The sequence below is a fragment of the Melospiza georgiana genome, chromosome 7, assembly GCF_028018845.1.
Source record: "Melospiza georgiana isolate bMelGeo1 chromosome 7, bMelGeo1.pri, whole genome shotgun sequence".
Lineage (NCBI taxonomy): Eukaryota > Metazoa > Chordata > Aves > Passeriformes > Passerellidae > Melospiza > Melospiza georgiana.
This window is the reverse complement of record NC_080436.1, coordinates 4548987-4576159: the sequence shown is the minus strand read 5'-3', so window position 1 is coordinate 4576159 and position 27173 is coordinate 4548987. Positions and strand designations below refer to the sequence as shown.

The window sequence follows — 27173 nt, the reverse complement described above, 5'->3', positions numbered from 1 at the left end:
AGAAGTCTTGTCCAGCCTTAACAGTTGTGGAATCATGAAAACACTCCTGGTGAGTGGTGCACCAGAAGAGAAACCTCTTCCAGCAAGAGACCAAACAAAATCTGGTGGTTTAGTGTCACCTTTGGGGGATCCCAGTCACTCAGGGAACCCACCCTCCTCCTCCTTGGTCCTCCCAGCTCCATCTCTGCTTCCCAGGGGCCTGCACTGTTCATGGAATCCCAGGATGGGGTTGGAGGGGATCTCAAAGCCCATCCCATTCATGGGCAGGCACACCTTCCATTGTCCCAGGCTGCTCCAAGCCCCAGTGTCCAGCCTGGCCTTGGGCACTGCCAGGGATCCAGGGGCAGCCACAGCTGCTCTGGGCAGTGCCAGGCCTGCCCACCCTCCCAGGGAACAATTCCTCATTCCCAATATCCCATCTAACCCTTTCCCTCCTTCAGCTTAAGCTCCCTCTCTCATGGAGTTTTCTTATGGGTGTTAGAAGGGAGACAAAATAATTCTGTTGGCTTTTGCCTGACTATTAAACTTCGGCTGGAACTTACAAATAACAATAATAATAACAATAATAATAATAAATTAATAGAATCCCTTTCCAGTCCCCACCTGCTGAAATGAAGATGTTCAGGGGCTGGGAGCAGGGGTTTCATGCTGCATTGTTTGCATTCATTCCACAAATGTAGATAGGACAGTTGGGAGCAGGGCAAACTCTGCCCGGGACTTGGTGGAGTTTTGACTTCCACAGATTTAATGTCCAATTAGTTCAGCAGCTTAGGGGCTGCAGTTCTAGGAAAAAAACAATGGGAATGACATAAATGTTGGAAGAATTGGATTACATGGGTCCTGCTGCACACAGTGATGTATAAGAGGGGTAACTTGGTTTGGAGCCTGTGAAAACCAGGGAAGCTCTTGGCTTATGTTCTGGTTATTAATTTATTCGGAGGAAAACAAAATATTCTTTGTATAAATCCTTATTATAGGCCAAATTAAGTGTCAGTGCTTCAGAAATCCCACTGGCTTTGTGGGAGCTGACTCAGATTTGGGCATGGGCTTCATTTGTTTGCTAGAGGGGAATTTTTCTAACTTTGTGGCATTTGTTTTAAATACTTCACCTGGAGATGTAGAGAAGCAGTAATTTTTTAACTTAGGTTTGGTAGTTTAGTTTCCAGTTTTTAAATTTACTCCAGTTAGCAAGGCTTTGTTTGGGCACATTGCCTGGCAGGGTGAATTTGGGGAGATTTCCAGTGGAATTGGTGCTCCTGAGGCAGCATTGAGCCTGCATTGACTGTCAGGTATTGATGCTTCTGTGTTGTTTAAATTCCTGTTTTATACTTGTGAAAGATAGCTCTCTTCAGCTTTAAAATATTTTTATTACATAATAGTTAAAAAAAACCATGTGAACAAGCCTAAATTATTTTACTATAAAAGAGGTTTTATGTAAATTCTGTGAGTTTGAGGCTGTGCTGAATTTTAATTCACCTACTTTGGGCTCTGGAGCACCCAATTAAATCCGTGTAGGGATTATGCTCTCTGAGGTCCTGATGCCATGTTAGATTTGGGATTATATCTGAGGGATAAACAACAGAATCAGAGCAGGGCTTTAAATAGACCTTTTGGTGTTTTGAAACTCAATCCCCTAGCAGAAGGGGAAAACACAGAGTGATTTTGCCTTAAAATAGATTAATCTGACAAATTCCAATACGTTGCTTTGGCAATCACTTACGCTGGAGGTATTTTCTCTTTGAAGGCTGTCATCTTCTATGTCTGTTCACCTCTTTGTTATATGGAAGGAGGCTTTTATTGTGGCTTAAAATATGGGCTGCGTTAGGTCATCTGTGACCCCAAATCTTTTGTTTCCCTGCCTGTTTTTAAGGTGTTTCAAACCGATTCCTTCTGTGTATTTTAAAAGACATCTAATTAATTGTGTGTTCCCAACAGAAACCATCCCTCATCTGAACGCCAGGAATAAAATTTGGGCTGAAATACAGTTTTTATTGCCATGTTTGCCTTTGTCAGGGGACAGATCCTTCCAACAGGTGTGGTATAGGCTTAGACTTCCTTTCTTTAAAATGGATATATCAGCATCCAGCTGTGGCACTTTCCCCTTGCACAGAATCCCAGAGTGGTTTTGTTGGAGGGGACCTTAGAGATCATCTCATTCCAGCCATGAGTGTGGCATCCAGGCAGCTGTTAATGCTCAGAAATTGGGACAAATTAAAGCTGGGAATGTAAGGATGTGGGATGAGGTGTGTACCCAAACGCTGCTTTTAAAATCATGCCAGCTTGTGTTTTGAAGAGAACTCAGAGAATTTGCTGCTTGGAGCCTGAGCTTGTGTTTGAACTGGTCCAGTCTTTAATATTGCCCTGGGAGCAGATTTGCATTCAGTCCCCTGCCATTTTAAATGCAAATTTTCTCTCTGGAAGATAATTCCCCCCTTGCTAATGCACTTCATTCAGCATTTGAAGCATCATCTTGAGGAAGCACTTTTTTTTTTTAGCGCTCCCTTTATCTCTTGCTGGTGTTTTTCTGTCCAAAACATTCACAAAAAAGCTCTTTCCTTTCTTTTTAAAATTTTTCTTCCCTCCCAAAATTCCATCAAAGCACTGTGTTGATGGCTTAACTCCAAGCATTTGATCTTGAATTCATCAGCCTTGTGATTTTTCGAGCCCTGCAATTAACGTGGATGGGCTTGATCTTCGACGTGACCCGGTGGTCAAGGGAAACATAGCTGCAGCCAGACTGAGTTAATTCAAATCAGTCGGTAAACCTTGTTTTAATTCTCCCAAAGACATGTAGATCATTGGCCCTGGAGTGTGTTGGTTGGTGATGGAGCGAGCACAGGTTCAAAGGGATTAAGCAGTGGGGCTGTTGAGGAAGGGAAAGGATGGGGCTGCTTCACTCAGCTCTGTCAGGAGCCCTCAAACCCTCCAGCAGGTGTTTCACTCAGGGCTCAGGAGGTCAGAGGAAAGCTCCCAGAGGAAATCATCTTGCAGGAGGAGTGTTGAATTAAAGCCTTGTGCCCCTGATGGAGGTTTGATAACGCGTGCGCTGTCACCGGCTGTCCCGGCCCCAGGGCTGCTGGGGCTTCCCAGCAGCTCTGCCTTGGCATTTTGGGAGCTCAGGATTTGTGCTTTGGAGGGAGTCTCTCAAAAGCGTGGCGTACACAAGGCTGTGGTCACAGGAAATGCATCCACACCTGCCCTGGGCAGTGTGGAACTTCCCAGGTGTGAGATGTGCTGTTAGATAGGGTTGAACTGTGGCGCTGTGATGATGCAACCCCAAGCTGCTTCCCAAACAAACAAAGAAAGAAACAAACCTCCTCCTCCCTGGCCATGGCTTTCCTTGGCCACACTCTCATGCCCTTTCCCTTGAGTTGACACTGGCTCCAGCTGACACAAGGAGCCAGCAGGGAGACAATCACCTGATTTGCTTGTGCTTGTGGGGGTTGATTTTGGTGTTTTCTTTTCCCATGCCCTGGCATCCCACCCTCAGGGGTCGGATGACTCAAGGGTGTGGAGCTGCCTGTTCCAGCAGCACATCAGAGATTACCAACAGCAGCATCTCAGCTGGCTCAGCCATTCCTCTGCTGGATCCCATCAGCTGGGTTTGCCACTGGGCTGGAAGCAAGTTGGGCAGAGGTGGGAAACTCTGCACTAATCACGAGTCTGTGTCTTCGCTCAGAGAAGACTTTGCAGGATGATTCTTCCATTTTTAATTCAAATGCCTGTCACTGCTGTTGTTGGATTCAGATGTTGCATGGGCTGGTGTGACGGTGGTCACAGGGTTTTTGGAATGAGGGAAGAGATGAGAATGTTGACTCCATGTTTCAGAAGGCTTGATTTATTATTTTATGATATATATTACATTAAAACTATACTAAAAGGATAGAAGAAAAGGTTTCATCTCAGAAGGCCAGCTAAGCTAAGAATAGAATGGAATGAATAACAAAGGTTTGTGGCTGGGACAGAGAGTCTGAGCCAGCTGGGTGTGATTGGCCATTAATTCCAAACATCCACATGAGACCAATCACAGACCCGCCTGTTGCATTCCACAGCAGCAGATAACCACTATTTACATTTTGTTCCTGAGGCCTCACAGCTTCTCAGGAGGAAAAATCCTAAGGAAAGGATTTTTAATGAAAAGATGTCTGCGACAGGCTGGGACCTGTTTGTTACATTAAAAATCTATGTTAGCAAATGGCTTAATTCAATTTAGCTTCCTGCAAATGCTCGACTGTGCAGCCAACTCAGCTCAACTCAACACAACTCAGCTCGGCTCAACTTCAGGCTGAGTAAAACACAGCTGGGACACTCCTAACAGTGTTTCCTTTCCCTGGGCAGCCTCTGAGCCCAACCTGAAGCTGCGCTCCAGGCTAAAGCAGAAGGTGGCAGAGAGGAGGAGCAGCCCCCTCCTGCGCAGGAAGGACGGGCCCGTGGTGACGGCGCTCAAGAAGCGCCCGCTGGACGTCACAGGAACGGCGGGTAAGTGACAATTCCACAGTCCTTCACCCCCTTCTCCCTTCCCAAAATGTCTCCTTGGTGTGCTTCAGCAGTGCTGGAACCCACTGAGGGCACTGGAGTTGTCCAGCTGGGGGAGGCTGAGGTCAGGCCTCGTCCCCATCCGCAGCTCCCATCTCTGCTCCCTTTGACACACCTGGAGCTGTGTCATTTAGGATGGAAAATAGGAAAAGCTTCTTGACTCAGGAGCTTTACACATACAGCTGGATAAAACTTTTTTTTTTTTTGACTACTCAACTGACAGTTTCTTGTTGAAAAGTCCTGTCCTTCCAGAACCAAAGTTTGCAAGTGGGATCTGAGCAGAGCGTGATGAGATTACCATAAAGTTAATTCTTAGCACCATCTAGGGATGTCTCTGTGTAAGTACCACCCAGTGACAGCTTTGCCAGGCTTGTCTGGCTCTGAGGCACACAATCATCACTCCATCAAACTCAAAGTGAGCTCCCTTTAGACAGGGGAGTGGGTTTGGGAGACCCTGGGGTGCCTCGGCACTTCTCTGGGTCAGAGCCTCTCTGTTTGCAGAAGGGAAGGAGGATTTCAGGAGCTAAAAGCTGTGGAATCATAAAATATCCCGAGTTGGAAGGCACCCACAAGGATAACCCAGTCCAACCCTAGGCCTGCACAGGACACCCCAAAAATCCCAGCCTGTGCCTGAGAGAGTTTTCCATGAGTTCTGGCAGCCTTTCAGACCTGAAAATCCAATTTCCTTCACTCACACAGTGCTGTATGGCACATGGCTCCTGGGATAAATCAGCCTCTGCTGGCTGACCATTTTTTCCTGCAATGACTTCAGAAATGGCAGTGGAAGCTCCCATTTCTCACTGGCATGGACACAGTTCAAGAAGCCACCCTGGAGCTTGTTTGAAAAGTAAAAAAGTAAAAAGAGGGGACTTTTAAACGGAAAATAAGTTTTATAAACAGTTCCACTTTGGGGAATAGAAATTATGTTTAATCCCTGAAGAACACAGGGGGTTCTGGTGGGACACTTTCCACTTGACCAGGTTGCTCCACCCTGATTTTGAGCACTTCCAGGGATGGGGCAGCCACAGTTTCTCTGGACACCCTGTGCCAGGGCTTTATCACCCTCAGAGAGAAGAACTCCTTCCTGCAATTCCCTCTAAGCCTGCCCTGTGGCAGTGGGAAGCCATTCCCCCTGTCTCCTGTCCCTCCAGGCCCCTGTAAAAATGAGCTTTTATTCCTCCTGGAGCAGTGAGGAGCCTGTTGCAGCCTCAGCCACTGCAGCTGCTGGGAGATTCTCCTGCTGCGAATGGTTGGGGATGAGGAAAGTTGGAAAGAAATGGTTTGAATGTTATTAACCTTCCCAAATAAAAGGAGGAACACTGGCAGCTGTGCCATAGAGCAGGTGAGAGACCTTCTGAGGGAGGTCTGAGGCAAGGAGGTGTCTTTAGGGTTAGAGAGAAAGAGAGGCACTTCCAGAAGAATGAAGCAGAGCAACTCTGCCATCCTCCAGTTGGACCTCTTCAAACCTTCCATGCCTTTTATTATCTTTCAATCATATTTCGAGTTATTAATACACTCCAAGAGAAATCCCCATGGGGAGAAGACTTAAATATGCTGAGTGGGTACTTGGATAAACCATTTGAAAGTGTTTGTTGGTATTTTAAGAGCCCTGGGAAGATTTAGGGGGAAGAAGGGGAGGAGGAGGAGGGCTGCTTTCATCCAAAACAAAACTTGAGGGGTTGTTATCTGTGTAAATACCATCACAGAGATGGTTTCTAATGTTAAAAGTTGGTTTGGGGATGTGTTTTTCAGACTCTGCATGCAACAGCGCTCCTGGATCCGGTCCCAGCTCTCCGAACAACAGCTCCAACAACATCAGCACTGAGAATGGAATTGCAGGATCAGTCACCAGTATCCAGGCAGAGGTACAGAGCCCCCCTTCCCTCTGCATTGTGACACCCCTCAGCTCTGGGAGAGTTTGGCAACTAAACCACACAAAAGGAAAAGCCCGACTTGTGACTCGGAGCAGACTTTGGGAATTACCTCTTATCTGTTTATTAAATCTGGTTTGGACCAGCTCACAGGCAGCTTGTGGTAGCTTGCAGTGGTTTTGTAGTGAGGAGAAAGTAAAAATAAAGGGATTCAGCAAGGTCAAATGCAAGTAGTTTAGTGTTTGGGGCTTTATTCCTGTATATAGGGTGGATTTATTGTGTGCAGTAGGATGGTCTAAATATGCCAAACCATAATTGGATTAAAGGGGATGGATTTAAACTTTTCCTCCACAACTGGGGATCTGAAAGCTTGGTGCCTTGTGCTGGTTTATAATCCCATAAAGTTTCACCATCACTTGAGGCATTGCTGGATGCCCAGGGCAGGGTGAGGTGGGGTTGGATTGAGCACAGCAGCTCCTGTGTTCAGGAATGTGGGAGCCAAGCTTTTCCAAGGGGTCTGGGCCATGTGAGCTGGCTCCCACTGCAAACTGTGCCTCTAGAAAACCAGTGTGGTTGTCTGATGTTACTGGTGCATTTCTTTTCATCCAGCTTCCCATTAGCTGTTCTCCCCATGAATAGAGTCTGTCTTAACACCAGGGCTCCAAAAACAGGCTGGGGCTTGTTCTCCACAAATATTCCTTTAGAATTGAAAAGGCCTTCTGATGGTGGAAATGTCAGTCCTTATTGCTTTCTAGTTTTGTACAGATTTGCACTTTATTTTTATTTCTAATGTAGTGTAACAGTATTTAATATGGGGAACATGCCTCCTTCTCCACCCTCTGCCCTGCCAAATGATGCAGCACACGTTCCAGCCACTCTAATCTATAGCAAACCTTACAGATTTAGGTAATTAGTATGAAAATTAAGATGGTGGGAGGTGGGGGCTTCACTTGCCCCAGGAGGATGAGCACTGAGTTTTGGTTTTGCTGATCAGTCCTGTCTGTCCTTAGCAGATTGCAAATTCCCAGTTGCTGCTGATGGAAAAACCAGCGGGTTTGACAATTTTTTTTGTGACATAAACAGAGCAGGCAGCTTCCCAAAAGTCCCTGCAGGGCATTGGAATCAGGTGGTCTTTAAGGTCCCTTCCAGCCCAAATCATTCCATGAGGTCAGAGTGAACTCCTGCAGGTAAATGTGAAGCTGGAGCATCCTCCTCATCCATTTGATTTTTCAGCTTAATAATTAGAGCTGATCTAGACCCCAAACACTTAATCAAATGGACACTGATCACAAGAAAAAGTCTTTCCATCAACTGCTTGTAGTGCAGCTGGAATTTTGTGACTTAGGCTGAGGCACAAGCAGTAAAAATTATTTGGAAAAAAACCCCTGTCCTGCCCAAGCCTTTCCCCTTCCTAAAGAAAAATAACTCAGCATTTTATTTCAGCATTCATGTGTGATCCCAGCTGATCCATTGGCCTGTATTTGGGAAAAAAAAAGAAGTGTAGTTTGGTGCCTTTGAAATCCTCTTCTTGAGTAGGAGCTGTATGACCTGGGAGCTCAGGTGTTGGAGATTCTTTAATACCAAAATGGACCAGGACTTCCCAAGTTCCCACCATTCAATGTCTGGAAATATCTGAGTGTTTCTGAAAAGATCATGTTGTGTTTTGTTCTTAGCTTCATGTTTCATTTTAAATGAGAAGTATATCTCACTGCTTCTTAAAGAGTTTGCTGCATCAGCCCTTGAGGCAGGTGTGTTGGAAGATGGTGCCCAAGTTCATTGTCTGAGCGCCTTCAGTGGGGAAAGACTGCAGCCCTGCCTCCTTTAAAGCAGACACTTTCTGCTTTGAAATACTGTTTTTAAAGGTTTTTCCCTCTCTGAAAGGCACATTGCAGTTGGTACAAGGCTGTAAAAACTGCTGGAGTACAGCTGCAGACTGTGCATTCAGAAATGGCTGTGTGCAATTGAGCCCAGAGATGGGAGCTGTGTGTTTAAAGTGGTGATAATGCTGCCAAATCCCATATGCTCAGAGCATCAAGCTGCTGTGTTCTTCTCTCCTCTGTTTTTCTACAGCAAATCCCCAGGAGAGGCTTTGAGGCACAACTCCAGAGTATTGATTGTTCAAAGGGAAAATGGATGTAGTTTTGTTTCATTTATGATACCAGTAAAATATTTCATTCCTCTGCTGACAATAAGTATCTTATTTTCAATGGCACACTGACATTATGTAATTTAAATTAAAGCAAAATTGCCAGGAGTGTTCAAAAATCACTTGCAAAGAGAAGTGTGTGGGTACAAATAATCACATGGAGAGTCACTTTAGATTAGAGAGAAAAATAAAGTTTTTTTACAATGAATCTGTTAAAAATAAGGCACAGGCTGCCCAGAGAAGCTGTGGCTGCCTCATCCCTGGAGGTGTCCAGAGTCAGGCTGGATTTTGGGTTTGGAGCACCCTGAGATAGTGGAAGGTGTCCCTGCACACTGCAGGAGGTGGAACAGCCTGGCCTTGAACAATTCCAGGGGTGAGACAGCCACAACTTAGGTACACATTGCCCCTTAATAGAATATTGAGTTAAACAAAACCCCCTTTTTCACAGCAGCACCTGAGTTTAACAGGCTTCTGCAGAAGTCTTCTCAAAGTCTAAATTCTATTTATGTTGGAAAATCACCTGCAGAGACCTCAGGGTGATCAGAGCCCTGGTTTCCTAACAGGAAAATCAGGCACTTTATTGTAATTTTTATAATGGGCTTTCTAGTGCGTATTTCAAATCAGTCTTGTTTAGAAATTAAAGGTATTTTTGCTAAAGTGTTCTTGCCTCAAATGCCTGTAAGATAACCGAGCAAATCTTGCATTTCACCCTGAAAATCAGGAAATAGCTCCATAAATGCAACCTTGAGGCTTTTGGATGGGATTTTGAAGTCTGATTTATGCTAACACACGCTAGTAAATAACATAAATTGTCTGTTATTTGCTAAAGAGAAAAACACCAATTGTAAAGCTTGTTTTTTTTTTAAAGATAATTGGTTTTACCTTTAAAAATGCTTGGAGAAGGGCAAGTACCAAGGGAGTAGCTGTTCCAGGGGAGGTTTAGGATGGAGATCAGGAAAGGTTCTTTCCCCAGAGGGTGCTGGGAATGGGCACAGCCCCGAGGCTGCCAGAGCTCCAGGAGTGTTTGGACCCTGCTCCTAGGGATGCACAGGCTGGGATTGATTGCTGGGCTGTCTGTGCACTTCTGGAGACTCTGTGTCCCCTCCTGCTGCCCTGTCCCGGTGAGCGCTGTGCCCTGGGCACGGGCATGGCTCTGGGATGGGCTCTCACCAGGTTTTCTCTCTCCTTTCCAGACCAGCCTGGCTCACAGGCTCGTCAACCGCGAGGGCTCCGTGACGCAGCTCCCGCTCTACACCTCGCCCTCCCTGCCCAACATCACCCTGGGACTGCCTGCCACCGGCCCCTCCAGCGTGAGTGCGGCTGGGACAGGGCTGGGCTGCCTGGCATCAGGGGCTGGGGTGGCAGGGATCAGCCTTTGGATGGAACTGGAGCTGGGATCAGCCTCTGGGATGGCAGTAGGGCTGGGATCAGCCTCTGGGATATCACTAGGGTTGGGATCAGCCTCTGGGATGGCACTGGGGCTGGGATCAAGGGCTGGGATGGCAGGGATCAACCTTTGGATGTAACTGGAGCTGGGATCAGCCTCTGGGATGTCACTGAATTGGGATCAGCCTGTGGGATATCACTGGGGCTGGGATCAGCCTCTGGGATATCACTAAGGTTGGGATCAGGCTCTGGGATGGCACTGGGGCTGGGCTCAGCCTCTGGGATATCACTAGGGTTGGGATCAGCCTCTGGGCCATCAGTGGGGCTGGGATCAGCCTGTGGGATATCACTAGGGTTGGGATCAGCCTCTGGGATATCACTAGGGTTGGGATCAGCCTCTGGACTGTCAGTGGGGCTGGGATCAGCCTCGGGGATATCACTAGGGTTGGGATCAGCCTCTGGGCCATCAGTGGGGCTGGGCTCAGCCTCTGGGATGTCACTGAATTGGGATCAGCCTCTGGGATATCACTGGGTTGGGATCAGCCTGTGGGCTGTCAGTGGGGCTGGGATCAGCCTGTGGGCTATCACTAGGGTTGGGATCAGCCTCTGGGCCATCAGTGGGGCTGGGATCAGCCTGTGGGATATCACTAGGGTTGGGATCAGCCTCTGGGATATCACTAGGGTTGGGATCAGCCTCTGGGCCATCAGTGGGGCTGGGATCAGCCTCTGGGCTATCACTGGGGTTGGGATCAGCCTCTGGGCCATCAGTGGGGCTGGGATCAGCCTCTGGGATGTCACTGAATTGGGATCAGCCTCTGGGATATCACTAGGGTTGGGATCAGCCTCTGGGCCATCAGTGGGGCTGGGCTCAGCCTCTGGGATATCACTAGGGTTGGGATCAGCCTGTGGGCTGTCAGTGGGGCTGGGATCAGCCTCTGGGCTATCACTAGGGCTGGGATCAGCCTCTGGGCTGTCTCCTAACCCCTGTGGCTGTGCGTTTGTAGGCGGGCCAAGCGCAGCAGGACGCAGAGAGGCTCGCAATCCCAGCCTTACAGCAGCGGATCTCCTTATTCCCTGGCACTCACCTCACTCCCTACCTGAGCACTACAACGTTGGAGAGGGATGGGGGAACTGCACACAACCCTCTCCTGCAGCACATGGTCCTACTGGAACAGCCAACTGCACAAACGCCCCTGGTCACAGGTGAGCGCTCCAGGGGCAGCACTGGGGCACCTGGAAAAGAGAGGGAACCAGCAGGGATCTGTTGGGCTGCTGTCAAGGTCCTGCACCACCTGTACACCCTGCAGGCAGAACATAAAACCTTGGTTTATTGATTCATTGATTAGTGGTGGTTTTTCCAAAAGCGGATCTCCCACCTCATTTTGGTGAGATGAAAATAAATGCTGTTATTCCACCAGGACAGCAAAGGTTGCTTGGTAAAAGTTGAGAACTCTGTTTTGTTTAGAGTTCTGACCAGTTCAGATCAAACAACATCTTAACAACTCCTGTTTTCCGTGGATGGTTTCTATTCCATGAAAATATGAAAGGTTAAAATCACAGGTTAAAACACTTAGAATTCCTTAGAAAATTAAAAATTTCCTTAGAAAATCACAGGTTAAAGCACTTCCTTAGAATTCCTTAGAAAATTAAAATTTTCCTTAGAAAATCACAGGTTGAAGCACTTCCTTAGAAAATTAAAATTTTCCTTAGAAAATCACAGGTTGAAACACTTCCTTTCCATCATTAATACAAACAGCAGAGCCGTGGCACAGGCAGCTGCCTGCCAGCAGATTGCATTTGTTTGTGTGTGCCTTCCCTTTGCAGGATGTTAACTGCCATGAGTCACTCCCAGTGCTGCACTTTCAGAATGGGCTACCTGTGGGAAGGCCTGTGGCTATAAATAAGCTGGATTGAAAGCAATAATTCCCTCTGGGATTAGTTCCTGGCTTCCTGTGTGTGGTGCTGGGACAAAGGATGTTTGACGTGTTGGTTTTCCTTCCCTTCCTTCCATTTCTGTTGGAAGTTCTTGGGAGGTGTCAGCCCCTCTGCAGCACTGCTGGTTGTACGTCCAAATCCCAGGAATATCCATGGGGTTGGGATAAGCTTGGGAGCACATAGATATGGGGAGGCTGATGCCCAGAGGTGTGGTGTTTGCTTCTCTCAGTTTCCAGCATGCTGTGTTTGCTTCCAAGCCAATTCCTTCTACTCCACCTGCTCCGTGCGGGGCTTCCTAAAACAGTACAACGTGTTACAGCCCAGCACTCAGGAGAAGGAGTCAGCACAGGGAAACAAGGACAAACACACGTTCCAGAGGCAGCAGCTGAGAGGCAGCGAGCTCACACGTGCTCCCCAAAGCCTTGAGTGCACAGCTAATATTTGGAAACTCCTTGGAAATAAAGTGGAGTTTGTTAGGATTCTGCTGGAGAGCCTTGAGCTCTGGAGATGGTCCCCTGGCAGCTGCAGAATTAGCTGTGATGGCTCTCTCTGGGCTGGAAGGTAGACATGGACAGTTTGGGAAGCTGGACTAGAATTCCTCAGCTGTGCCATTCCTCTTGGGAATGGTTACTCCAGATAGTATCCTCCATGTTGTGGTACATGCCCTGATGCTCCTTATTCCTGATGGAGCATACTCAGGGCTAGGAGCAGCCTGGGATAGTGGAAGGTGTCCTTGCCCATGGGAGGGGGTGGAATGACATGAGTTTTAAGGTTCCAGGATTCTGTGAACATGGTGTCTCCTGGAAAGCTTTCCCAGGAGCACCTTGGAGGAGGGTAGTCTTCCAAAATATCCTCTGCAAGCTCTGCTGTCTGATTGGAACTTTTGGGAGGAGGAGCTGTGCTCTCAGGGAAGAGGAACACATCTTTCCCAATGATCTATGTATTCATACCCAGACCTGTGTGTGTGCACACCAACACCTGCAGGAGCATGCATTTATAAAATCAAATACCCTTTCACATGATCTGTTGCAGAAAAAGCAGAGAGTGGGAGAAACTCTCTTAGTCTACTGAGAAAAGAGGCTTTCCCATGAGTCAGCTCCTTCCACTCGGGCAGTTCTATGAATGGCTGGGAAAGGAGGTCACATCCTGAGACAGAAATGCCAAGGTGTTCATAATCCTCAGCATCCAGCTGGCTGCAGACTTCTGGGCAGCTTCTCCCTCTCCTAAAGCAAAGCCTGAGGAGAGCAGAGGGCTTCTTGCGACTGTAGGGAGGCAGCTGGTTCATGCAGCTTGAATTGAGCCTGGGATCAGTCCCTAAACCAAGGTGAGCCCTGAGGTTTAAACTCCAGACCAGTGTGGTCCCCTGTAGCGACAGAAAGGTCAGTAGGGTGTTGCTGGATGTTTCCAGAGGGTCTCTGAGTCACCAAGCAGATCCAGAACTCAAAGCAAGCAAAGCATTGCTGTGTGCAGTGGTGATTAATTGATCTGCTCTCTCTCAAGGCAGCTCCAGCTGTAGAGGTGGCTGGGTTTGACGTGGTATCACTGTCACCGTCAGCGTTACTCAACAGCCGTTTTCTCCCTTCCTTCCTTCCTTCCTTTCTTCTTCCTTTCGTTTCTCCTCTGCTGTTTTTTCCTCCATATTATCTTCAGACTGGTATCTTTCAGGACTGCCCCTGCACGCACAGCCCCTGGTGGGTGGAGACAGGGTCTCCCCTTCGATCCACAAGCTGCGGCAGCACCGCCCGCTGGGGCGCACCCAGTCTGCTCCCCTGCCCCAGAACGCCCAGGCCCTCCAGCAGCTGGTCATCCAGCAGCAGCACCAGCAGTTCCTGGAGAAACACAAACAGCAGTTCCAGCAGCAGCAGCTGCACATCAACAAGGTGGGCACGGAGCTTTCAATGCCTTTTTTTCCTCCACAGCAGCCTCAAGCGTGCGATTTCGGGGTTTCTGGTGCAGATGTGTTTGTGGGCTCTACCTCCAACGTCCCTGGGATTCTCATCCTTGGACCTCTCTCAGGCATGACAACACAAGGATGTATTTGTGAGGGAGGTTACTCAGATACACTGAAACATTTGCTGAAAGGCTGAGAGACTTAGGAGTGTTCCCTTGGAGAAGAGGAGGCTCCAGGGAGAGCTCAGAGCCCTTCCAGGGCCTGAAGGGGCTCCAGGAGAGCTGGAGAGGGACTGGGGACAACGGATGGAGGGACAGAACATAGGGCACTGCTAGAGGGCAGGGATGGATGGGATATTAGGAAGGAATTGTTCCCTGGCAGTGTCCCAGGCCAGGTTGGATGGGGCTTGGAACACCCTGGGATAGTGGAAGGTGTCCCTGCCATGGCAGGGGATAGAACTGCATCATCTCTAAGATCCACCCAAACTATTCTGGGATTTGTTCTGGTTTGAGGCTTTCTAAACACTCCTCCCAAGGAGTTCCAGTGGAGGCTCTCCTTAGGACAGCAGCAATTCCAGCAGCGGCTCTGTGGCTCAGGACAAGCCCGTGGCAGGCGGCCGTTCAGATCACTGCTGTTCCATTTACAGCAGAGGTTCCTCCAAATATTTCCACCGTTCCAGTCCTGTGAGAAAACACAACTGCCAAGGGCTGGATCAAAGAGTGGGAGAAGCCACAACCCCCCCCCCCCCCCCACACACACACACACACACCACCCCCAAACCCTTGTTTGTGGCCCGGGCTGAGGCGGGATGGTTACACAAGTCACTGACGTCAATGCTGTCCTCCTGGAGCACTGCCACCGCGGGTGCCAGCCCTGGCCCTGCACACAGGGCTCTGGGGAGCTGCTGCTCCACAGGGATCCCATTTCCTCCCCCTCCAAACACTCCCTGGCACCAGGGCCATGGGGTGTGGGGCAGGGAGTTGGGGCTCTTTGTTCAGGGAAGTTGTCAGCTGGAGGGATTTTTGGCGTGAAGGGTTTTAAAGCTTTTCCAAAGCCTTGGATGTGACGTATCCACTGAGCTCATTCAGACTTTCTCCTGGACCTCCCAGGAGCTGGAGAGCCACTGGAGCACTCTGACTTCCAGCTTTGTCCATTGCTCTCCACAGCAAAATCAGGCAGAGAGGGTTTAATTAAACTGATTTCCCTGTGTTTGATTTATAGGAGTCATGAGTTAAAATCACTTCAGTGCTAGTGCTGCGTGCGTGTGGCAGATTTATCCCATGGGATAGCATCCAAGTGCTGACATGGGAAAAGACTTTTCCCAGATTGGGGATATTTTAGGACCCTCGTGTGTGTAGGAGAGTTAAATGATACTCCTGAAGTATTTTATATATTTATATACTCATAAATCAGGCTTTTCTTAATTCCAAATGTGATTTTCCAAATGTTGAGATTTTGGCCCTAAACGTTCCCTGTTAGGTGTCTGCAGCAGATGAAATTTTTGAGGGGACTGCAGCCAAAACAAGTCTTGCTGTTTCCAAGAAGGCAACTAAGGAAAAACATTTTGTTTTACATGAAAATATTAAGAATAATCATCCAAGGAGCTGTGGCTGCCCCTGGATCCCTGGAAGTGTCCCAGGCCAGGCTGGACGGGGCTTGGAGCAACCTGGGAGAGTGGAAGGTGTCCCTGGAATGGCAGAGGTGGAATGAAATGAACTTTAAGATCCCTTCTAACCCAGACCATTCTGTGATTTTCATTGAGCTTATATTCCACCATCAGCCTGTGCTTCTGTTTCCCACCTTTTTTTGCATGTTTAGTGTTTGACAGGGAAGTGCCAGGGGAGGTTTAGGTTGGAAAAGATCAGAAAAACTTTCTGCATTGAAGGGGTGCTCAGGCAGTGGCACAGTCACCATCCCTGGAAGTGTTCAGACAGCCTGTGGATGTGGCACTTGGGGACAGGGTTTGGGCTGGGTTTGGCAGTGCAGGGAGAACAGCTGGACTCGCCTGTGTGAGAGGGCTTTTCGAACCTTAAGGATTCTGTGATTTGTACTATCAGAAGAACTTTTGCTCCAAGCCCCATCCAGCCTTGCAGGTGGGTTGTTCCCTCTCCTCCAAGCACAAAAGCTCCACAGTCTCCTGGTCCTTGCAGCTGTAGGACTGAGCCTGCCTCAGACAGTTGTTTTTCCCCTGCTGTCGCATCACTGCAGGGGGAAAACAAAACCAGATCAAGAGATTTCTGTAGGCTTTGGCTGCTGCAGAAGGCTCTGCCAGGTACTCTGGTGCCCAAGTCAGCCTCTCCCCATCATCCCTTGTCATCTATTGTTTCTCCTTAGTTCATAAAAATTAAAAATCAGAACCCAAAGGGAACATGGGAAGAGCCATGTCAAGTCGAATGAGTTCAGCCTTTTTCCTGTGTTTTACTCATTTTCATCTAAGCTGTGTTCTCTTTCTTCCTTGAGTTCATCCTTCACCTCCAGAGGGAGGAAAGGGAGGGTTCTGCTGGCTTCTGCACATCCTGGCGTGGTCAGGGCTGAGCTGACATCCTCCTTTGCTTCCTGGCTCCTCTCTTCCTCTGGCTTTCTGACCCATGGTGCCACCCCATTGATGGGGATCAGGGTCCCATTCAGCCCAAACCATTCTGGGGTTCCCTGGTTTTTCTGCTGGGAACTCCTCATTGATCTCTGATCTGTAAATAGAGGTCTCTAACCTGTTGGTAGGACTTTCAAGGTCTTCAGTGTCCCAGGAATTTGCCACTGTGGAGAAAGGTGTCCTGGAGAGGATGGTGTGGAGTGATGGGCATGGCGATGCTCAGAGGTTGGATTTGATGGTCTTGGAGGTCTTCTCCATCCTTAATGATTCTGTGGTTCTATTTATCACATCTGCTGGACAAATCCAATGCTAGCTGAAATGTCACCAGTGAAAAATGCAGCTTTTTTTTCCCCTCATGAAATGTTCCACAGAAAAATGATGAACTCTTTCGTTTCCTCTGTATTTATGACCTGACTTTGCTCTGTGTTTTTTGTTTTTTACTGTGGTGGTTTTTTTGTTCTTTTTTGGTTTTTTTTTTTTCCTGGGTTTTGATTTTGGGGTTTATTTTTTGGTTTTTGGGGGTTTTTTGGGGTTTTGTTGCTGTTGTGTTTTGGTGGGGTTTTTTTTATTTGTTTGTTTGGTTTTTCTTTGGTTCGCTTTTTGTTTTGTTGTTTGTTGTTTGGTTTTTTTTTTTTTAATTTCTGTTCTTTGTATTTCAAAGCTGTGGAGGAGAAATCTTGCCAGCTGCATGGAGCCTTTTAAAAATGCTTGTGACTAGAGAGCAGTAATTTATTCTGGAGTGAAGTCGTTGTCTGCCCGGGGCTGGAGAGAGGCAGTGCCTTTACCAGAGGTTTATGGTGGCAGCTCGTGACAGCCAGAGGCCACTGGGTATGAAAACAGAGGAGTAACCTCGTGGCAGAGGAAGCCAGACAGCTAATTAAGGCATGGAGAGGTTATTTATGGTGCTTTGTGCCTACTATTTCAGATATATTTACAAGCATTCTCAGTGCTGCCATTCCAGCCAGCCCCTCTCACTTTTATTCCCTCGGATTTTAAACGGCGCGAGCACGTGCTCGTAAAACTGCACAAATGGAAGATTTTTAGGGAGTTTGGATGGGCCTGGCATGCAGATACTGAGTGTTTTATGTGGAATTTGTTGGTAAGAAAGTGTCTTCTCTGCAAAATCTTCCTTTGAGGGTGGGGTTGCAACAACTGGAACTAGAATGTCTGAAATGTCCTTGCCATCGACCACTTGGTCTTCTCAGCCTTCACCGTGGCTGGCATTTAATTCCTACATTTTTAAGGAGTAGGAATAATTTAAAACTTCCAGGGAACTACACTGCCTCTCATTCCCATTAGGTATGACAGTGGCACTCTAAGTTATTTTTCCCAGCAATTACCTCGTGCAGTTCAGAAGTTCAAAAGGCATAAGTTCAAAAGCTTGAGACCTTCGATCCAAGCAGGAAAAAAAACCCAAAACAAGCAGCAGATGGTTTATGATAATTTAATTATCTTTAAAACAGATAATATTCATCAAGCCTAAGAGGGCTTAAGGAAAATTGGTAGAAGAACTTTTAGCTTAATGTGGTTTGGTTATTCAGTGTGTGTTATAAGGAATTAAACTGTGAGGGGCAGGGGAACCTCACAAAAATCCTTGAGGGGTTTTGATCCCTGAATCTTTGCAGGGACCTCCTGAGGTCACTGAGGGCAATGTCCTCCCTCTAACAGGTTGCCCAAGGATCTCCAAGGATGAAGATTCCAAAACTTCTATGAAGAACCTGTTCAAGTGTTTGACCAACCTCACAGGAAAAAAAAAAAAAAACTTTTATTGTGTTCAGAAAGAATTTTATGAGTTTTAATTTGTTCCCATGGCCTTCTGTCCCATCACCTGTGAGTGCAACCTGTGAGAGTCCCATGGACTTAAGGATGTCCAGGTCTTTAAGTGGTAATTCCTTCACCAAGGGAAGTTTTCCTTGTTCAAGGCTTTGCCTCTGGTGTCAGAGTTCCAGGGATTCCTGAAGGATTGTCTTAAATAAGGCATTAATTCTATCTCATGTGCCTTCTGTCATTCAGCAGGGGCACCAGGATCTCCTTAGCCTTCCTCTTTTCTTTCTTCATGTCCCTTGCCAGATTCACTCCATTCCTGCCCCTCTGCCTTGCTTAGGTAATATGGCAGAGCCTTCTTTCCTGCTTTTGGGGGAGAAAAAGGCTTAGTTCCAGATTGGAGCCACTGTTCTTCAAAGAGCAAGTTACTGACAAATAGTCCCTCCTGCTGCATGTGTTCAATAACCATGTTTTGATTTAACTTTATTAGATTTAAAATCAATATTGCTTACCATACCGATGACCTAATCCTCATTAAACCTTGCCCCGACAACTTTCAAAGTGCAGCAGTTTCTTTATAAGCCTGTTTGAAACAGGGGCAGCCTGAGCTCTTTGAAAGGGAGGAAATGGATTGGTTTTCCTACTCTGGAGTTGAAAACAGGTCACATTTGGGGTTTTTTTTTTTTATATCCCAAATAAAAATCGTAAGCAGTCTGAGAGAGAACTGTGAATTTTATCTTGCCAAGGAACTTACAAAAAGCCTGAGTGAATTACAGTGAGAATTAAATTGTTCCTTTAGGTTTAGGAGCTCCTCTCTGAGACGTTTACTGTGTCTGGTTAGGAAGGTCAGGTTAGAACAATGCTGCTCTTGAGGTTTGCTCTCAGCTGCATGTCCTGAGTTCCCTCTTAACCAGCTCCATAAGAGTACAGATCTTCAAGTAATCATTATTTCAGCCTCACAGAAAAAATTCAGGGAGTGATCCAAGGTGATGTTGAGCAAACAGGCAGCAGAAGCCCTGCTGGAGGGTTTGTGTCCCCGGTATTCTTTCAGAATTTAATTGCCAAACATCTCGATGGGTTTGTGAATGGAGTAGCATCTGGAAGCGTGCAGGAACAAGAGGCTCTTATTCCTCCAGAGAGAGGATGAAGTGGAAAATAAGGAGGTGTCATCACTCAGGACGCAGGATTTCGGAGCCTTCGATGCCAGGGTTACCCTGACCTTAATACACAATAACTCAGAGCTGCTCCTTCCCTTCAGCCTGGAGAGCAGAGCGAGCTTTCCCCAGGGCGGGAGGCAGCTCTGATGAGTTTGTGCTTCTTTCAGATCATCTCCAAGCCCGCCGAGCCGGCGCGGCAGCACGAGAGCCACCCCGAGGAGACGGAGGAGGAGCTGCGCGAGCACCAGGCGCTGCTGGAGGAGCCCTACGGCGAGCGGGCCGCGGGCCACAAGGAGCCCCCAGCGCTGGCCAGCCTGGTGCAGGTCAAACAGGAGCCCATCGAGAGCGACGAGGAGGAGGCAGAGCCCCAGCAGGAGCTGGAGGCCGGCCAGAGGCAGGCGGAGCAGGAGCTGCTCTTCCGCCAGGTCTGGCGCTCGCGCGGTCGGGAGACGCGGGTTTGGACTTGGGCTTGGGAGTCACCTCGTGCTGCTCTGAGGGGAAACAGCTCCCGAGGGGTGGCTGGGTACAGGAACCCTGTGTAAAATCAGCTGATTCCTTCCCTGGAGTCGCCTACCAGGAGGGTTGGCTGGTTACAGGAACCCCATGTAAATGCAAATGATACCTTCCCTAGAGTCACCTACCAAGAGGGTTGGCTGGTTTCAGGAACTCCATGTAAAATTGAGTGATTCCTTCCCTAGAGTCACCTACCAGGAGGGTTGGCTGGTTACATACAGGAACCCCATGTAAAATCAGATGATTCCTTCCCTGGAGTCGCTGACCAGGAGGGTTGGCTGGTTACAGGAACCTGGTTTAAATTCAGGTGATTCCTTCTCTGGAGTTACCTACCAGGAGGATTGGCTGGTTACAGGAACCCTGTGTAAATTCAAGTGATTCCTTCCCTGGAGTCACCTATCAGGAGGGTTGGCTGGTTACAGGAACTTGATTTAAATTCAGGTGATTCCTTTCCTGGAGTTACCTACCAGGAGAGTTGGCTGGTTACAGGAACCCAACGTAAAACCAAGTGATTTCTTCCCTGGAGTCACCTACCAGGAGAGTTGGCTGGTTACAGGAACCCCATGTAAAATCACAGGAGACTGTATTTTGGTTTAATGATTTAAAACTAATTTCTCCAGAGAAAGACTGTGGTGGTGTTCGCAGGGGTCCCAGGATGAGGGAAGATACAAGAATGTTGACTCCATGTTTCAGAAGGCTTGATTTATTATTTTATGATATATATTATATTACAACTATAGTAAAAGAATAGAAGAAAGGATTTCATCAGAAGGCTAGCAAGAAGTAGAAAAAGAAGGAATGATAACAAAAGCTTGTGACTGACTGAGACAGTCCGGACAGCTGGGCTGTGATTGGCCATTAATTACAAACAACCACATGAGACCAATCACAGATGCACCTGTTGCATTCCACAGCAGCAGATAATCAATGTTTACATTTCATTCCTGAGGCCTCTCAGCTTCTCAGGAGAAAAAATCCTAAGGAAAGAATTTTTCATAAAACATGAGACTGCACATAAGAGAACAGAACACAAGTGGAGGGTGTTCCTGCTTTAGAATTAGAGAACCTGGAGCCTCCAACCAGGCTCACTTTTGAGGGAAAACACCCGAGGCTTGTGGATTGCAGGTGATAAATCCAATAACAAGGGAGCACAGTGTAATGGTGCTGGTCCATTTCCTCCAGGAATGTCATTGTGATGTTGCTGAGGAGCCTGTCCAGCTGATGGTGTGGCTGCAGAGAGAAGCAGCTCAGTTCAGAGCTCCCTGTCCAGCCTGGGATCCAGCTGAGTGGGACTCGTTCCATGGCCTGGACTTTTTCACTGTAAAATGTCCCAGAGCAGTGGGGTGGGAGGAAGAGGAGGGAGTTGTGGGGGAGGATGGAGCTGCCCCTGGCAGTGACGCTGTCAGTGTGCACCAGCTCAGGCTGGGGCTCTGTGTGTTGTGCCAGTCTGAAATGTCACATCTTCCTTTGATGCGCGTGAGGGAAAGGAGTCCAAGCCTGGAACCCTTCACAAACCCTTTTGGCAAGGCCCTTTCAGCAACTGCCTGCTTCTGTTGCCCACAGCAAGCCCTGCTCCTGGAGCAGCAGAGGATCCACCAGCTGAGGAACTACCAGGCGTCGCTGGAGGCGGCCGGCATGCCCGTGTCCTTCGGGGGACACCGGCCCCTGTCGCGGGCACAGTCCTCCCCTGCCTCAGCCACCTTCCCCATGTCCGTGCAGGAGCCTCCCACTAAGCCAAGGTTCACAACAGGTGAGCTTTTTGGGGGGGCTCTGGGCTGGGGGGGTGCTCTGCTCACTGGTTTGTTTTACATTGAGCTGTTCTGTGAGGGCACGGAAAAGAGGGAATGGCTTTAGGATGGAGGGAGTGGCAGGTGGGATATTGGAAGGAAATCCTGCCCTGCCAGGTTGCCCAGAGTAGCTGTGGCAGCCTCATCTCTGAAAGTGTCCAAGGCCAGGTTGGACAGGGCTTGGAGCCCCCTGGGATAGTAGAAGGCATCCCTGCCCTACCCACAAGGTGGGCTTTAAGGTCTCTTCCAACCCAAACCATTCCATGGAGATGGTTCTATGATTTTCTTCCCCGTCCCCGCAAATCTGTAAGCGTGGGCTCTGCGTCTCATCCCCGTTTGGGTACTCCATAACATCCTGCCTTCCTCAAGGAGCACACTGAGTCATCCCTCTTGTCCTGCTTGTCCCTTCCTCTGAGCTAAAATACCCTGCACACACACACACAGAGCAGCAGCACAGCAAAAATACCCTGCACACACACACACAGAGCAGCAAAAATACCCTGCACACACACAGAGCAAAAACACCCTGTATACACACACAGCAGTACAGCAAAAATACCCTGCACACACACACACAGAGCAGCAAAAATACCCTGCACACACACAGAGCAAAAACACCCTGTATACACACACAGCAGTACAGCAAAAATACCCTGCACACACACACACAGAGCAAAAATACCCTGCACACACACAGACCACAGCAAAAATACCCTGCACACACACACAGAGTAGCAGCACAGCAAAAATACCCTGCACACACACAGAGCAAAAACACCCTGCACACACACACAGCAGTACAGCAAAAATACCCTGCACACACACACAGAGCAGCAAAAATATCCTGCACACACACAGCACAGCAAAAATACCCTGCACACACACACAGCAGCACAACAAAAATACCCTGCACACACACATAGCACAGCAAAAATACCCTGCACACACACACAGCAGCAACCCAGCTCTGGAGCTGTGTCTCAGGCACACAGAACAAGTCCCAGGCTGGGACTGAGCTGATTTAGAGGCAAGGCAGGGAGAGCCAGTGCTCCTCAAGGACAGAGTGCCAAATGCAAAGCTGCCTCTGTTTCCTCCACATTCTCCAGTCCCTCCCATAGCATAATCTCATGATGTACTCCAGGCTCCCTGCCAGCCTCCCCTCCTCCTGTCACACAGGTTGGGAAAAACCAGGTGCGCAGGTGATTCCAGCTTGTCGTGAGGATACAGAGACCAAAGGGTGTTTGCTTCCATGTGGAGGAAAATGATGACTGCAGTACTGTGTTTGTCTGGTGGAAAGCACAAGTGCAAAATAGGTGTTGATCCCCATTCCTTGGAAGTGTTCACAGCCAGGATGGAGCAGCCTGGGGTAGTGGAAGTTGTCCCTGCCCACAGCAGGGGAGGAATAAGATGGGCTTTAAGGTCCCTCCCAGCCCAAACCACCCTGGGATTCTGTGATCTCCCCACCAAGATTTAAAGCAAAAAACCTAATTGTTCTTCCTGTATCCTGGCAGCCAACTTTTCTACTCCAAAACCCTTTCTGTTTCTTCAATGCCCTCAGCAACAACTGAAAGTTGATTTTCCCTGCAACTCCTCAAGCCCTGTGCTGGGTGGTGAGGACTGATTTCAAAGTCCGCCTTCTTCCCCAAATGTCAGGCTCTTACTTTGTGAATGAACAGTTTGCAACGTGATGTGTTCCCTGGGAAAAGGAAAAGGAAGGGGGGGAAATCCACAACGCCCAAATAAGAGCGACTCATGATGTTATTTCCCTTTCACTTCTGCTTTTATTCCATTTTTAACCTACACTTCTTGCATCACTCGGCTCAGCGCTGTGAATCGGTTTTATTTTCAGGCCCTGGTGGTGTAGTAATAGTGGCATGTTCAGTGTTCCTCAGCTCCTGGCTGCAGGCAGGGTGGGAAGCATGTGCTGGCAGCTCTGGAAAAACCCAGGGAATGGCTCAAGTTTTGCAAATCAGCCCTTTAAAGTCCCAGTTTGCTGTTAAGGTTTAACCCAGAATTTCAGCAGAACTGCATTTCAAATGCAGTCGATTCTGGCCAGATTAAAAGATTTTGGCTTTTGCCAGGGGTGCAAGGAAAAGTCCCCTGGCTTTTGAATGAAACTTTAGATTCTAATACACTTAACCCCAAACCTTGAGGCTTTAAAAACAAGGAAGCCTGGCCCTGCTTGAAGGGATTATTCATTCCTTCTCCTTCTTCCCTCCTCCTCTGCCGGTATTGAAGCTGCCCAATCAATCACATGCAAGACTCTGAACATAGAAATAAATAACATATCCTAGCAGAGGATCTGTGTTTGACTCAGATCTGTGCCTCTGAATTCCATTCAAAATTGCAGGCAGTAGTAAGAGTGCAGATTTGAGAGCTGTGCTGCTTGGAAAAGATGCTGTTCCAGTGTCAGGATTTATTTTCCTCAGAGGCAGGGTTTGAAATACTAAAAAAGTGGCTGAAAATAAGGAGTAGAATATCACACTGCTTTTATCCAGCACTGCACAGGGTGATGAGGTGCAGAATGCTTCAGGTAGTTCACCTGTAAAATACCATTTTCACAACATTTATCCTCATTAAGATTCCAAAGACTTGACTTTTCTTTTTCCTTCAGTCTCTGCATTTATGCTGGGTGAATGGAGAAGGAAAAACACAATAAAATCAGGCATTCACTGGCACTCATTAAGGTGTAAAGCATAACGGTAAGGCCTCTGTACTAGTCCTAAAACCAGTCCTAGGTCTGGTTTAATTAACCTGCACTGTCTGTGTAGGAGAACCAGGGGAAAAAAGCCCTCTGCCATGGGCATGGGAGCAGGAGAAAGGAAAGGCATTTCAGCTGCTGAGCATGTGTGAGTGAAATTGCCTCATGTTTTGTTGGAGTTGTCCACGGCGGCGTGTCGGAGATTGTATTTCTGGAGGTGGATGCTAAAGCTTAATCACCGGGATTGAGCCATTCTGTGCAAGGCAGGAAATTAAAGTCTTGGGTGTTTTTCAAAAGCAAGCAGTGCTGAAGTGCATCAGGCTTCTTTTTCCTGAGGAAAACCCATCTGGCTGATAAGTGCTTTGGAGACTGATGCTGAGGCAGAGGAATGAGGGTTGGAATTGGTGTGAGGGTTTGGTGAGAGGGCTGCAGGAAGCAAACTTCATTGCATGGCCCTAATGAAGCCAGCCGCGATCGCTCTGGATGGGAACGCAGCCACTGTCCAACAGACAAAGGAATCGTTCCTCCTTTTCATGTTTGGTTTATTATACAGAAATAACACAGAGAGCTGGTGCTCTCCCTGGACTGAGTTAGCTGCAGACAGCTGCAAGTTCTGGGGTTGATGTGTGTTTGATTTTCCTGTCTCTCTCGGTGACCAGCACCTGAGACTTCAAAGGTCTGGGGTAAAGAGCCGCATCCTGCAGCTCTCTAGCATGATGTCCATTACTCCACATCAAAGGGAGAGCTGTGCCCTTCCTGGATCCTTGCAGCCATCAGTTTGATGTCCTGAAGCATGACATTTAATTTTCCTTCCTCCCAGAAAGCAGGTCCTTGAACTCGCCCTCTCTAGCTCCAGCAGCCCCTGTGACTTTAATGAACACTCGTGCCTGCCCTGTTCTGTGCACTTGAATAAGGATCCTCAGGTTAGGCCATTAATTTGCATAGCTCCAATTATCCAGTCTCTGATCTCCTGCAAAAATGGGTCCACAAATTATTCTGATGTTCTGCATTAAAGGGTTTTTCCTTTCTGATGAAGGCATTTATTCTCTCCTGTGCCGAGCAATATAATTATCTGAACCTCAGATCATATGTTTGTTCTGCCAAGAAAAGCCAGTTGGTTTTGCTTTAGTGCTGACCTTTAAAATTATTGTTCTTATGTCTGAAAAGAGCCTTGCTTCCAGCACCACTTCAATTAACTTGTAACAGCCAGTGTAGTTTTGTATTTTGAGCTTAAATTGCTGAGCTTCCCTTTGTGTGAGTGTGTGTGTGTGTGTACAGCTGAGTGTCCCCAGCCACAGGAAGGAACTGGGAACAGCTCCCTTTTCAGCTGGGCTGGTTTCTAGGAAAGAGAAATGATGAGTGATTGATGCTGCTGTTATCAGTGAAGCCCTGGGAAAGGAGGAACCACTGATAAACCAAGGTCTGTGAGCACCACGTTTGGGATGGGATAGATCCCTTGAGCGGTTTGGGTTGGAAGGGACCTTGAAGATGATCCAGTTCCATGGGCAGAGACGCCTCACAGTGTCCCAGGCTTCTCCAAGTGTCCAACCTGACCTTGGACACTTCAGGGATGGGACAGGCAGGGCCTCACCACCCTCACAGGGAAGAATTTCTCCCATGAATCCAGTCTAAATTTCTTTTCGTTTAAGACCTTGCACTAGCTCAGTTAAACTCAGACTGGGGTGAAAGCTTTTCCTGAGATGAATTCCGAGCTTGCCTTGGCCCAGCAGCTCCTGGTGGTGTTTGATGCTGTGAATCAAACACGAGAGACCTTGAGGGAGCTTTGCAGCACAACCTCCTCCAGGTGAACTTGGGCTGACCCGAGGGCAGCCAATTACCAGGGCTCTGTTCTCTCCCTGGTTTGGCTTTTGGGGGGTGTTTTTTCCCTCTGCACTCACCTACAGCAGAGTGAGGAGCTGCCAGACACCTCCCCTGAGGCTGCAGAGCTGCAGGAGCCAGAGCAGGGAGCCAAGATTCCCGGTGGCACAGCGTGCCCACACCCAGCCAGGAGGTGGGACTGCAGCTGCAGCCAGGCCTGGGAGCTGCAGGAGCACAGCTCCAGCTCCAGCTGCTCTCAGGATTCCCTGGGAGCTGCCAGGTTGTGCTGTGTGTCCGTGCTGGAGCTGGGAGCACGGATCCAGCTGTGGGTGTGCTCACCTGGGATTCCCCCAAATGCTCTCAGCTGGGCTGCGCATCCTTGGACATCAGGGGCTGGGTCTGCCTTCTGCCACTGCTGCCTTCAGAGGCTCTGGGTTCTCATCTAGACCTTTGCATTCCATAGAAATCATGGAAAAATGGGCTGGAAAGGACCTGAAAGGTTGTCTGGTTTTAAGTCTCTGTCGTGGACAGGGACACCTCCCACTGTCCCAGGCTGCTCCAGCCTGGCCTTGGGCACTGCCAGGGATCCAGGGGCAGCCACAGCTGCTCTGGGCACCCTGTGCCAGGGCCTGCCCACCCTCCCAAGCAACAATTCCTAATTCCCAATATCCCATCTAACCCTGCCCTCTGGCAGTGGGAGCCATTCCGTGTCCTGTCCCTCCATCCCCTGTCCCCAGTCCCTCTCCAGCTCTCCTGGAGCCCCTTCAGGCCTCTGAGCTCTCCCTGGAGCCTTCTTGTGTCCAGGTGAGCACCCCCAGCTCTCCCAGCAGAGGGGCTCCAGCCCTTGGACCAACTCATACAGATACTTCCTGCAAGAAACCCTTTTCTTGGGGAAAAAAAAAAAAAAAACAAAACCAAACCAGCCACTTCTATTCTGTTTTCTGGAGCTTCAACATTTGAAGTCTTCATGTCTTTTGCTTGAGAGAAATTATTAAATCTCTTCTGCCACTGGGAGGGACCTGCTGTTGGTTATGGAATCCCAACTTCCCCTCCAAAATCGTAGCCAGGCAACCCTGGG

At 48.4% G+C, this 27173-nt stretch overlaps 1 protein-coding gene across 5 annotated transcripts in view; it reads left to right on the top strand.

Moving 5' to 3' along the window:
* The window catches only part of HDAC4 (histone deacetylase 4), a 181566-nt gene that overhangs the window by 121872 nt on the left and 32521 nt on the right, over positions 1-27173 (top strand). For 3 of the 5 annotated variants that reach the window (XM_058027485.1, XM_058027483.1, XM_058027484.1), the window contains exons 8-14: positions 4339-4479; positions 6289-6401; positions 9747-9863; positions 10944-11142; positions 13525-13754; positions 19444-19701; positions 21353-21539. In XM_058027485.1, coding sequence (XP_057883468.1) covers positions 4339-4479; positions 6289-6401; positions 9747-9863; positions 10944-11142; positions 13525-13754; positions 19444-19701; positions 21353-21539 — 1245 coding nt within the window. The remainder of the gene's footprint in view (positions 1-4338; positions 4480-6288; positions 6402-9746; positions 9864-10943; positions 11143-13524; positions 13755-19443; positions 19702-21352; positions 21540-27173) is intronic. The other 2 variants (XM_058027487.1, XM_058027486.1) reach the window with 1 other exon arrangement.